General features: G+C 38.1%; 3 protein-coding genes across 10 annotated transcripts in view; 1 reads left to right on the plus strand and 2 right to left on the minus strand.

The window, feature by feature from the left end:
• Nucleotides 1-754: 754 nt before the first annotated feature.
• Nucleotides 755-12,865, minus strand: AK6 (adenylate kinase 6). Of its 3 annotated transcripts, none has more exons than XM_006185189.3 (5): nt 12,327-12,559; nt 10,377-10,469; nt 2,378-2,436; nt 2,141-2,286; nt 755-1,286 (listed from the first exon to the last, which is right to left on the minus strand). In XM_006185189.3, exons 1-5 carry the CDS (start codon nt 12,358-12,360, stop codon nt 1,094-1,096), a joined length of 525 nt encoding a protein of 174 aa, XP_006185251.2. In that variant the 5' UTR covers nt 12,361-12,559; the 3' UTR covers nt 755-1,093. The 3 variants fall into 3 exon arrangements, with proteins under 3 accessions (XP_006185251.2, XP_014415193.2, XP_032329567.1); XM_014559707.2 differs by having other exon boundaries at nt 758-1,286; nt 12,522-12,865; XM_032473676.1 differs by lacking the exon at nt 12,327-12,559 and adding an exon at nt 12,079-12,282 and having other exon boundaries at nt 758-1,286.
• Nucleotides 8,043-12,556, minus strand: TAF9 (TATA-box binding protein associated factor 9). Of its 3 annotated transcripts, none has more exons than XM_032473685.1 (3): nt 12,327-12,556; nt 10,377-10,469; nt 8,043-9,596 (listed from the first exon to the last, which is right to left on the minus strand). In XM_032473685.1, exon 3 carries the CDS (start codon nt 9,577-9,579, stop codon nt 8,782-8,784), a length of 798 nt encoding a protein of 265 aa, XP_032329576.1. In that variant the 5' UTR covers nt 9,580-9,596; nt 10,377-10,469; nt 12,327-12,556; the 3' UTR covers nt 8,043-8,781. The 3 variants fall into 3 exon arrangements, with proteins under 3 accessions (XP_032329576.1, XP_032329578.1, XP_014415191.2); XM_032473687.1 differs by lacking the exon at nt 12,327-12,556 and adding an exon at nt 12,079-12,326; XM_014559705.2 differs by lacking the exon at nt 12,327-12,556 and adding an exon at nt 11,431-12,026.
• Nucleotides 12,551-13,076, plus strand: part of RAD17 (RAD17 checkpoint clamp loader component) — a 29,138-nt gene continuing 28,612 nt past the window's right edge. The window contains exon 1 of one of the 4 annotated variants that reach the window (XM_032473582.1): nt 12,551-12,676. Coding sequence is in view for 2 of the 4 variants with exons in the window: in XM_032473572.1 (XP_032329463.1) it covers nt 12,978-13,028 (51 nt within the window). In the remaining 2 variants the exon portion in view is untranslated. Of the gene's footprint in view, nt 13,029-13,076 lie in introns of all 4 variants that reach the window. The other 3 variants (XM_006185191.3, XM_014559697.2, XM_032473572.1) reach the window with 3 other exon arrangements.

A 13,076-nucleotide genomic window follows, 5' to 3' on the forward strand; every position in this document is an offset into this window, starting at 1 on the left:
CATAGTGTGCTACCATAGGCTTAAAAAATAATAATAATGTTCACAAGCATACACATGCTTTGCAGGCATAAAATCTCTGAAAAGATACACAAGGAACCAGTAACATCATTTCCTAAAGGGAGAGAATCTAGCATGACTGAAGAACACAGTGGCCTGGAGGGAAACTTCTTTCCAGTACAGATCTTCCTTGATTTATGAAAGGGTTACACTCCAATAAACACATCGTAAGTTGAAAATATCCTAAGTTGAAAATGCATTTAATACACCAAACCTATGAAACATCACAGCTTAGCTTAGCCTGTATTAAACATGCTTAGAATTCTTACATTAACTTACAGTTAGGCAAAATCATCTTAACAGAAAGCCTATTTTATAATAGTATTGGATATCTCATGTAATTTATTGAGTACTGTACTGAAAGTGAAAAACAGAATGGCTGTGTGGGTGCAGGATGGTTGTAAGCAGCTCAGTTGTTCACCCTCAAGATTGTGTGGCTGACTGGAGCTGCAGCTCTCTGCCCCACCCAGCATCACAGTGCTGCATGCCACTAGCCTGGGAAAAGATAAAAATTCAAAGTGTGGTTTCTACTGAATGCATATTGCTTTTGCACCATTGTAAAGTCAGAAATTCCTAAGTTGACCCAGTATAAGCGGGACACTGTCTGTATACCTTTTGTGCCTTTTGGGTTTTATACAGAGTGCAAGTATTACCACTTACACTTTTTTTTTAAAAGAAAAATAAACATGGAAAACTCTGATGTTTTGTCTTAAGTTTTATTTTAAGAAATCACTTTCATTTTATTCTGTAATAAACTTAAAATATATCCACCCATTTGGTGAGATTTATTTATCCTTTAGCAATTGAAGTACTAAACAATGACAGTTTTCATTCTCAATCCTTAATAATATTATTCATGATAAGTGAGATTAGCTTTATCATGGAGAAAAAAAACCCCAAACATAAACCTTTATACTATCCACCTACTACTCCAACAACACAGTTTCAATAAGGAAGTTTTACTGATAATTGAACAATTTATATAATGTGGGCAGAGAGATATCAAGAGTGATTGTAAGGTGGCCATTCTTGTAAGTCAAGAGCTATGATCTTTGACCCATTGCTCAATCCATTTCAATATCTGATCGATATTATCCTCAAGATCTTCTGGATTATTGCTGGGCAGCTGATGCACTATTTCCTCCTTGTAGGATGCTAAGGCTTCTTCATAAAGAATTTGAAAAATTTCACACTGAATATTGTCTTTTAGTTTCTTCTCATTATAACCCCTAGAAGGCAAAGAGATGATAAGCAAACTGGCATTAGCTGGAGTTTCAGGAACACACCAGAAACTGGACACTTTTGTAACTATGCACTTTTGAACACATGAAAAATCAAGCAAAAATACTTGCATATAATAAAATGCATAAAAGGAATTATCGTACAGTAGTTGGGTACTTGATCACACAATTTCCCACAGTATGACTCAGAAGACAGTGGGAAAATGTCTTCCATAAAATTTTTCTTTTTTGGTTTTTCTGGTGATGCTTTCTTGGAGGGATAAACTCAAATATATTTTAAAGGTTGTGAAATATTAATTTACCTTGTTAGTTTTTCGTAAGTTTTCCCATTCCTGTTGTGAGGATAATTTGAGTGGGTAACGTTCATTCCATAGCAAAGAATGTTATCAGCTTGGTTGTTTTCCTAGCAAAGTTTTACATTAAGGAAAAAGCATGTGGGAGGGTATAGCTTAAGTGGTAGAGCACAGGCTTACCATACATGAGGTCCTGGGTTCAATCCCCAGTACCTTCTCTAAAAATAAATAAACAAACCTAATTACCTCCCCCTACAAAAACAACAACAAAGGAAAAAGCATGACTAAACAGAATTGCTATATAGTACCTTTTACTGAATCAAACTGTCAGTTGAGGTATTCATTTACTCAAAGTACTGCTTGTGTTTTACAAATGCATCTTTTTCTCTTAGGTTCAGAAAGTTCGTACCATACAGATTTGCTTTGTAGTAAGACAAAACAGTCACATTTTCAAATAGAACCCTTTATGATGGTAGTACTGGCCAACCTCAGGAATCTGAATAAAAATTTATATTATACTTTAAGAACTCAGTGCTTTTCCTTTCTTACCTTGTTTCAAGCCTTTTGTACAAAACACTGTTATCTGTTTTCAGCACAAAAACTATATGAAACCAGCGTTCAGGGAAGAAATCACAACCATGGTAATCAACAATAACTCCACCTTCACTCATTTGGTTTTCTAACTCGTCAACTACCTGTGAAAAAGGAAAAGAAGGAAGAACACAGAGGTCAACTTCCCTATTAATTTTTTTTAAATGTATATTTATTTTAAAAAATTGTACTTACTCTATCTTCATCTAAAATGGGACAGTCATACTCTTCATCATAGCCATCATATAACTGCCCTAAAAGAGATATACATTGGTGTGTTAAAGTAGTATTTTCTAAGTAACTTTCAGTAATTTTCAATTAATTCTAGACTTTGGGAAAGGAAATATATCATCAGTTACTCTTTTAGAGACAAGGGAGGGCATTAACACGAGAGATGTTACATGGACACCAAATATAAAGAGCTATACTGATAAATTAGAATTTTGTTTAGAAGCTTGGATAGCAATATACCTGAAACCATTTTAGCTATCAAAACTAAAACAACTAAAAAGACGGAATAATAGCCAACTTCAGAATTTGTGGAGCTATTAGTAGAGGAGAACTGCATTATTTTTGTTGAGCCACAGATTGGTGGGAAAAGGGGACACATGGATGGAAATACTCCCTGCACGTTAACAGCAGGTTAAGTTCCAAATTTATGAGGCCAAAGATGAAACTTATTAAAAGCAACAACATGTTCTTGATTCCAAAAATGAACCCTTTGTCACTGAGGGCATATCTTTATGGGGTTTGGGGAAGGAGTCAGTACCCTGATGCTCCTTTACGTCTAGATTTCCAGCATCCCCAAAAGCCAAGGGTTAAATATCTTATTTCAGAAGGTAGAAGAATGATGGACAGATATAAAAAAGGCAGATTTAAATGTAACTTTCCGGCAAATTAAAGCTTCCTTTCAAAGGAAGTTTGTCTTAAGGTGAGACTTATCAATCTCAGCCTCACTCTGAATCCCTAGGAGGTACAATCTCTAAGGCAGGCTTAGGTCATCCTCTTGGCCATCTCGAAGATGGCTATAGTCTTCCCAAATCTCCTTCCCCTTACTATTTTGGCACAGGTTGAAATGAGGTTAAAAAATGAGCATGAGTTCTAAAGTGACAATAATCCTGAGGGTTAGTGGAAGGCACAGAGGCAGTTTTAACTCTGGACAGATATTGGCCATGTGAGCCACTGCTCTAGCACATAGTGTGGCCTCTGCCTTCTTGTGTTGCTGTTCAGTTACCAGAAACTTACCAGCTAAAAGGTTAAACTGTCTTGGTGTGGGGAAAACTGGTTAACAATTTAGAAAATAATCTAAATCCTTACTTTATACCACAAATAGGTGGATTAAAGAACTAATTTTTTTTTAATTTAAGTATAGGTGATTTACAATGTTGTGCTAGTTTCAAGTGTACAGCATAGTGATTCAGTTATACATATATATATATTTCAGATATTTTCCATTATGTTATTACAAGATATTGAATATAGTTCTCTGTGCTATAGAGTAGGCCCCTGTTTATTTATTAAAGTAGTGTGTATCTGTTAACCTCAAACTCCTAATTTATCCCTCCCCTCCCCCTCCCCCTTTGGTAACCATAAGTTTGCTTTCTATATGAAGAGCAAATTTCTTAATTCCAAAGACGGAAAATTTAACCTACAAAGGAATAATTCATTGGAGTTTGTGAAAAAATAAAACGACTGATTTGAACATATAAAATGTTAAATCTCTGTTCAATGAAAAATATAGTTTTTTAAAAAAGAAAAACAGCAGGGAGAAGTATTTGTAGTAGGACAATGGACTGAAATATCTTAAAAATCAAAATAATAGTAAGTAGCTTAACAAAGAATAATAAGATTCACACAGAATAGAAAAGATAATTAGTAAACAGTACCTGAAAAAAATGTTGGACTTTCTCATATTAGACATGCAAATTAAAATGAGCCTTTTTATACCTGTTTTATTAATTATATATGTATTTAGTAAATTGACTCTAGAAATGTATTTTTACTTAAGTAAATAATATTAGGTCGTTTTATTTTTCTGTATGTTATTTTTACAATACTCTATATTTTTTACAATGCCACAAAATCTAATACTGACAGCTGATTCTGTACCATGTGGGAATCTGGAGTAGATCAATGTTCCTTCATATTTTAAATCCAGACTAGTAAAATCTTTAAAAATATATGCTGTCTAAAATACAGACAACTATGGCAATATTAACTTTTAGAATTAAAGTCTTTATACTGCAATGCTGAAATGCAGGATTTCTTAAATCACTTTAATATATTTTAATAAAATAGTGTAATCCAAGCTTTCAAATATTCACTTCAAAAAGCATTTATCAAACACCATGTACCAGTAATTACAGGAGTAATGAAGATATATTAGTGAACAAATTGAATAAGAAGACAAACTCAGTCCTTCCATTTTGAAGACTTTACAATAAAATGGGGTGATGACAGACAAGTAACTTGGAAATTACAGTATTTTAATGTTATGGTACTACGGGAGCAATAGGATGGGCACCATTTAGGTTAGAAACATAAACGTGGGTGGGATATTAGGGGAGGCTTCCTAGAGGAGATAACTTCTAAGTGAAGACTTGAAGCAGTTAGCTAGGGAAAAAAAGGTAAGATGACTCTTAACAGAGAAAACAAGATATTCAAAGGCAGAGAGATTAGAGAGGGCAGGCCTTTCAAAGGAGGGAAAGTCTTTCAGAATAGTTAGAAAGTAGGTGATAAAGGGGTCAGGTGAATTGAGGCCAGATTAAAAAGGACCTTGAAGGCTTCACTGAGTTTAGACTTTAATCCCAAGGCAAAGGAAAATCATTACTGCATTTTAAGCATGAAATGGCATGATCAATTTCAAATTTTTAAAAATCATTTCGGTTTCTGTGTGCAGTTGGAAGAAAGCAAATCCAGAAGCACGGGTACCATATAAAGGCTACCGCAGAATTTTAGGTAAGTGATAATTACAATCTGCGTTATAGGGAACAGAGAAATAGATGGATTCTAAACTTCATTTCAAATTTCCAAAAAGAGTAAAAATGTTTGCTACTTTAGAAAGTTTCAATTGGAAGTCAAGTTTATAATTGTCTGTATAGAGGGTCTTCATATGACAAAGACTGGGGTGGGGAGAAGTCTGATTTGATTAAACTACCAAACATTTTGAAAATTAAATTAATTTCCCAAAGTTTTATGATTTACTTAAAAATTACTTGCAGAAAAAAAAATCGATTGTGAAGCCAGTTAAAAGGCTTTAAAGACCTTCTTACCTTAAAAGACTTTCCCACTTGTTAGTCAAACCGTAAAAGCATGACATTTTCTTCACTGCCATCCTAGAATTTATATACTCACATGAAAGCTGTTCTTTAAAGTTAATGATAGAGGGATGCTAGTTATCTATTTTGATGCTGCTGCCAATAATACAGTTTCAGATTTCATCCTTTGGAAATACATTTACCTCAACCCAACAAGAGGCTTTTAATTATAATGCAATTAGTACAGTAAGTTAATTGGTTTAAGGATTGGGAGCTTTGATATCTGGCCTTTTATGCAAAGAAAGCAATGAATTCTCCATAGAGAAGTTATTAGAGTACCAAAGATGTGGAATTTAAGTTGGGCCTTTTAAGGTGCTGTTTGTAAGGTAGGTTAGGAAGGGCATCTATAGACAAAGGAAATAAGACATGGAGATGCAAGACGCCCCACTTTTTCCACTGCTGAACAACAGTGCACTGTGGGTAGACTGAAGGGGACTTAGGAGATAGTGGTTGCAGGGCAGGCTGAAGGTAAACTGTGGCCAGTTCATAATCTCCTATACTTCATTAAGGAGGATGGACTTTATCAGTAAAAAGTTCATGTCATCCCCTCTGTTCCCTCTTTTAAAGGATATAATGATGGGGTATTGAAGAGGGAGGGAAGAGGTACCGAAGAATAGAAGATTCAGCATGGACGGTCTTGAGAATGGTACAGCAGTGCCAAAGGGACACAGCACCGGTGGTCTTAGGAATGGGATAGGGCTATCAAAGTGATTTTTCAAACCATCAAGATTAGGAACCAAGTGCATCTGTGCAGTGTGTGAATAGTTTGGGGGGGGGGATAGGAATCAGGAGCAGCCAAGCAGGGTCAGGAATGACTTCAGAGCATGTGCTTTTTAAACATTAATTTGGAAATGTTTGGGAACTATCTAGATGGTTACGTCTAGTAGGTGTCTAGAAACCGGGCTAAGTTTTAATTATAAATTTAAGTCATCAACAAAAGGGAGTTAATAACTAGTCCTGAGTGAATGACATTACTAGAGGGAGGGGCAGGATTACAAAATGGCTGTAGTGAAATCACAGGGGAATGAGGTATATGGTGGGAAGGAAAAGAATCAGATGCAGATTGGGACAGCAGTGTTGGAGAGGCCAATGGAGAAGTTAGTTTCAAAGGCTTTCAGCGGTAGCTGATTAAGGTGAAGGAAAAAAAATGGGATACACAGAGGTTAGAGCAGGGATGGCAAACTTTTCCTATAAAAGGCCACACAGTAAATACTTAAGGATTTGCAGTCTAGTCTTTAGTGTACTACAAAAACAGCAGCAGCTTGCCAACCCCTGGGTTAGAAACACACCAAGATTTTAAGTATTGAGGGCCAGGTATTTGAAATGCATCCAATGTCAGTATAATCATACTACTTTTGTCTAGACCTATGAGTATCCTGGGTTTAGGGACAAAGGCTAAAGACTGATAAACTTGTGGCAGGAAAATTAAGGATGCTGGTAAATGTGTAATTAAATGATTGGATACGGGAAAGGACATCAACTGAGGAACGTGAGACTGGAAGAACAGTGATAAGAAAAGCATTCTTACTGCACACTGAGGACGCTTCAAAGTTTTACTAAGCTTAATTCCCCACCTAATTTTTCCTGCTTTGGTTTTAAATGGCATAGATGGTCTCTTACAAAAAATACAATTTAATATGATGACTAGGATAGCAATAAACTCCATTTAGACACATCCCTTAAGTCTCATTACTTATAGCAGGGTTTCTCAACCTGAATTACTACTGACATTTTGAGCTTGATAATTCTGTTATGGAGATGGAGGGTTGTCCTGTGAATTGGAGAATGTTCAGCAGAATCCCTGGCCTGTACCATTAGAGGTCAGTAGCAACACTCCTCACCCCAGCTGTGATTACCAAAAATGTCTCAGAAGTTGCCAAATGTCCCCTGAGGGGTAAAATCACCCCCAGTTGAGAACCACTGCTTTACAGATAACTGCATGGTTTCCCTTAAAAAGTATCACCATTTGGAAAAAAAATGAGGAAGCTGAATGTCTCAGACTACTTCCTAGTAAGGTTTTCAGATATATTCAAATGGCACCTGGGGAAAAAAGCCTGGTACATTTTGAAAAACCTTATAAAGTACCTCATCTAACACTTGTCAAATCAGACCAGAAATCCTTTTCTGGCAAAACAGGAGGGGAAAAAATTCACACTTTTCCTTTAAGGCAGATTCCATCTCATGAAATAATCTCACCAATAAAATACAAAGAGAATGGTCAAGACTATGCACCATTAGGTGGGCACACAACTGACTAAAACGGTTTGAGAACAAACAGAAGACTCAGTGGAGAAGACAAGTGTCTCACAGTGGATTATACTTTGGTGTTACTGTTGCTGTCAATGCTATCCATGATAGATTTTACAGCAGCTTCATTAAGCTTAGAAGTGTTACATTGAGTGGGTAAAATTAGAACTGGAAGACATGGCTGAAATTGACTACAACGTGACTGTGAAATCACCTGTCAAAAACAGTAAAATTCAACAGGCAAAGGAACAAAAGCAGATTTCACGTAGGTATAAAATGGAGAATGACAAGCTATGCACAGTTGTAAGTTTTATTAACAATAACTTAAATGCTAAACCTGGATTAAAAGTGTAAGCATGATACTGGCATATAGTATCAAGACTGACAAGCAAAGATGCACAAAATCGACCTGCAAAGGGATAGTGGAAAAAATTTTTTTTTGAATTTTTGACACTGGGAAACACATCAAGGGTCCTTAAATATAACCAAAGGGATAGAAAAATGGGACCTAAGAAGAAGTCTGGCAATTGAGGAAGATAAATCTAAACAGATAAGGATCCACTATGAATAAAAATCATGACCAAGTGGTCCCTCCAAAAAGCAGGCATAGTTATACTTCAGCAATCTGAAAGCATGGCCCTTAAGAGTGACTTATACAGCAGGAATCATACTATGATCTGAAGACACTAGAAATGACACTCTAGTGGTAATGAATAGACTGTAACAACTTCAAGTTTTTGTTAACTGTTGGTCATAATGAGGCAGAAAACTGCTTCTAAAAACATAATTGCCAAAGTACCAACAATCAAACTGATGAATTACAACTTTATTTTTTACACTTAAAGGCTGACAAAAAACTATTACTACTCCTACTAAAGAAAGTCCAATACAACATCTCAATTGAAAAATGATAGCCATATTTACTCATTAAATACTATTTTTCTAAAACAACTTGGAAACATCCAGCATGCATGTTTAAGCTCAGTACAATGGATTCAAAACCAAGTATACATGTTACAATGCATCAAGGCTAGGTTACAAATTATCATAGTCATCGTCATCATCGTCATCGTCATCATCATCATCTTCACGTTTTCTTTTCAGTGCACTTGATGATTCACTGGCAGTATTTTGTGATGACACCAGGTTAGTGGTAATAAGAATGTTTTTCGACCCAATTAATGATGGATTAATTAGAACATTCTGAACTGTTGATGTTGCAGGAATTGATGCTTTTACAGCTGGGGACTGTGAAGTGGGCATCTGTACTGTAAACCTTTGCCCTGTGAGGGACACTGGAGTCCCTACTTTCGTTGAAACAGACATGGTTTGTGGGGTTGGTGTGCCAAGTGTGGGAGTACTTGGTCTGCTAGTAACTGAACCAACACTTAACCGTGGAACCGTTATTCTTCCCACAGAAGTAGATGCCTTTTTTTGTAAAGACTTAAGTCTGTAATTAGGAGCAGTCAAACAATATCTATCAGGTGGCAATCTAGGGCCTGAATATGGCTTGATCAATGGCAAAGGGGTTTGATTTCTTTGCCTTGCAATATCTAATAAAAAATCTCTTGGGGGAGGAGAGGTAAAAGACTGGTCAGCACGACACTGGATTGCCAATCGCACATCATCTGCATCAACAGTAGCTTTCTTAGCATGACTTGAATAAATTTTTGCATCATCTAGAATTGTGGTGACATATCGGAAGGCAAACTCCAACATCTGATTTATAACTCTTGGCTCATATTCTGTAATCCCCATATCCTTCAGGATTTGTGCCATCATCTGTGCATCTTTCGGCATGCTCTTGGGAGAAGCCATCTTGCCAGACTCCATGATATCCGGTGATCAGACTTTAGATCATTTGAAAAAAATATGTACATTAGATCAAACCTGAAATAGTTACTTTGGTAGCAACTGTCAGGAACTTTAAAATGTTTAAATACATGTTAAATTTTTAAAAATATAAGTTTTTAAAATATATTAAATCTTTTAAATTTTAATGAGGCACATTTAAAGTTCTCTTTAAATTTATTGAGTTTCTATCCATTATGGTATATAAAAAGATGAAGACACAAATAAGGGGGTGATAAAAGATTGGGGAAAAAGAGGGTCAAATAAGTAAACATGTATCACTTTAGAATGTGTGTAGCTGCTTGCAGGCATGCACCTATGAAATTAATCTAAGAAAATACCAAAGGACAGAAAATTCCATGTGCTACTGTCAGAGTTCAAAATAATGTCCTTATAGTGAGCTCAATATACTGTCTCCACAGATATGCTCAGCACCACCCCAACCTTTATGTGTTTGCCCAAATCAAAATACTCTCCCTCTTCCTCATGTTCGATTCTGTCTACCATAAGTTCAATCTTCACAGAAGCTGTCCCAATTATAACTGTCCACAAGACCTGCTAGCCAGTGGCAGAAGGGATGTAATGGTCAAAACAACCAAGACACAACATTAGACAATATGTTCTATTTCTTTGGGTCCTCATCAGAGCACAAATTCCTTAATGGCAATCCTTCTCTCCTTTTTGTACCCTCTCACAAATATAGTCCTAATACTCCATCATTTCTCTCACTTAAAAAAATAAATAAAATAACATAAATCTAACACCAAAGTGTCCCTTACCTTCACGAGCTAAATCACCCACATTAACGTATTTCAGTCCTGATCTTGATGCAAGTTCTTTGCCTAGCGTGGTTTTTCCAACCCCTGGTGTACCTGTAAGACAAGCCACAGAAATATACTGTTCATGAAATACTTATTAGACTTTAGCTACTGATCTGCCCTTCTTAAGGTTCTTAACAACTGAAATGAAGTTTCCTATTTAGAAATCCTCTATGAATTAACACACACCATAACCTAATAAAAACTACCCAAAGCCTGTTGGATATCAGGATCTTAGCCAGTGTATCTGATTCTGCCAGGAGTGGGTCTTAGGAGATTCTGTCAATCACAGACTGTCTGCTACCACCATAGAAATTCCCAGAATAAAACTAGCCATTGCAAGTAAATTACTATCATTTATTTGCTTTAACTGAAAAAAAAATTAAATTGTTCATGGGAAAAGTTTGGCAGTACGAAAGACAAAATCTCATTTCTACTGACCCGCTACACTCTTCCCTAGGGGCAATCAGTGTAAACCAGTTTCTTATACATGTCTCCAAATAAGTCGTATACATACGCATTTGTGTATACATCCACGTATATGTATACATACGGTAGCATATTACATGTGTACATATACATACACTGCATGTATATATACATACACACACTATAGATTTCCTTTTACAGAAATGGCAATACTATACCTTCACCTTCCCTTTTTTATAGCTATGTATTTCAAGATAATTAAACCCACAATTTTCTGCTGTTCGGGTTTAATGCCACTAAAATTATGAAACTTGATCATTATAATTAAAGATAGCGGGAATAAATCAAGTCTCCATAAAGATAACATTTAACTCCAGTCCATAATAATACACCAAGTTTGAACCCTGAACGCACCATGTTCTCAATAAAATTCTCACATTTAGATTTTTGATATTGTTTAATATTAAAAAACAAACAGTCTGATCCAAACAAATGAGATGTTGTAAAATGGTCCCCTCAAGAAATCTTAAAGGCTAAACATTAATTTGAGGTTAATCTGCAGCTCTCAGAAATAGAAAGGACTTACGCGTTGCCAATAAGCTTATGTTCTGCTAAAGGATAAAACTTTACTGCTGTTTCCACAAAGAGCGCCTCAATTTTTAGATGCTGCAGTAGCATCCACACCCATTAGATTCTTTCATGAATGACTTATAACGCTATTAACTGCTAAAACTTGACAGACATTTTCAGAGTTAAAAACGACCATATTTTCCTTTAAAGGAGTTATGCGGCATTTTAGTATCACAGGCGCCCTGAGTATGGATCCAAATACCCAGAACCCCCACAATTAGCTAAGGAACTTTACAGCATCTCTACAAGAGAAACGACCAGAGCTGCTCAGTAGATGCTTTTCCTTCTTAAAATAAAAAAAAAAAAGAGAGAGAGAGAGAAAGCCTCTCCACAAGCGTATACAGCAAACTGATCACTCCAGACATTAGAATCCTTTCATAAAAATCTGACTCTCAGATACAGAAGAAAAATGAGAGACAGCCCAGGAGGCCAAAGGCATCCACCATTAACAAATCTATTAAGGGCCGGATACTGCCTTACGTTATTTCGCTAAAAACCTAAAGAGAACCCTGCAGGTAAAGAAACGACAGTCATTTTACAAACAAAAGCCTGATTAATAAAGATTAGGCAGCTTGCCAAAAAAAAAGGAATTGGATATATCTACCTCTCTGCACCTCACCGAGTAGCCAACCTCCACCAATAGAATTAACATTCGCTGTCCCCTCCCCCCGTCTCCCGCAACCGTCGCGAGGGCCGGGTCTCGAGGCCCTGACAACTGCCACGCCACGCGGCCCTCGCCGAGTCTCGAAACAGAACACTGAGTGGCACCCCATTCGGGCGTCCGAGGGCCCGAAGCACTCGGCGTCCCTGGCTAGCCCCGCCGTCCAGCACCACCCCGGCGCGCGCCCTGACCCGTGAGCAAGATGTTCGGAAGCAACATGGTCATCACCGCGCCGGCTCAGGACGCCTCTGCACACGCGCCCTACACGCAACAGGGAGGGGCCGGAAGGGGCGGGAGGCGGTAAGCGCCAGTGGCGCCGGAGTACTGGAGGTCTTCTGTGGCGGTAGCGAACCACCTCTGCCGCCTCGTCGCCGACCATTGGTTACCTGGCCTTCTATGACACGCTTCCATCGCAGGGTCCGAATTGCGGGCACAGGTCGGCTCGGAGCTTCGAGTCAGGCAGTGCGCTGGATGCCTAAGACAGTCGCTGATTTGGCGGCCCCGCCTTTCCGTCTGTGTCGCGGAAGCGCCGACCGGTCTGGTAGGACCCCGGGAGGTGGGCCCTCCAAGACGGCTCGCCGCTGAGCTTGGGTAGGGCCGGGTGGCTACCCTTCCACCTGGAGCAGACTGGGTTCCCCCGTTCCTTTCCACCCACAAGGGGATGCAGCTTCCGGAAAGTAAGGCTGCCGCATACATAAGGCTGGTATATGTCTGTCCTAGAGACGTGAGTCCATCTGTGCCTTCACGCCTTTCTCGGCTCTCGTCGCTCCTCCTCCTGACCTGCCCATCCCATCTAGGGGTGAGAGGGGTGGAGGTGCAGAGTTCTGGCCTGGAGCCAGGGTATGCGAGCTCGTCTTCGCTCTCTGACTAGCAGCATTACGTTGGACGAATATGTGAGCTTAGTATTCCCTGTGCAGCGTGTAGGGTGGTGGTGGGTCTGC

This window comes from Camelus ferus, chromosome 3 (assembly GCF_009834535.1).
Source record: "Camelus ferus isolate YT-003-E chromosome 3, BCGSAC_Cfer_1.0, whole genome shotgun sequence".
Taxonomy (NCBI): domain Eukaryota; kingdom Metazoa; phylum Chordata; class Mammalia; order Artiodactyla; family Camelidae; genus Camelus; species Camelus ferus.

Excerpts from the sequence above, each read along its gene's own strand:
- TAF9 (XM_032473685.1), bottom strand. The coding sequence starts at position 9,579 with ATGGAGTCTGGCAAGATGGCTTCTCCCAAGAGCATGCCGAAAGATGCA.
- AK6 (XM_014559707.2), bottom strand. The coding sequence starts at position 12,831 with ATGTATGCGGCAGCCTTACTTTCCGGAAGCTGCATCCCCTTGTGGGTG. Across the intron at positions 10,470-12,521 it reads AGCGTGTCATAGAAGGCCAG|GTACACCAGGGGTTGGAAAA; the intron begins GTAACCAATGGT and ends CTTGTCTTACAG. Across the intron at positions 1,287-2,140 it reads TACAAAAGGCTTGAAACAAG|GGGTTATAATGAGAAGAAAC; the intron begins GTAAGAAAGGAA and ends TTTGCCTTCTAG.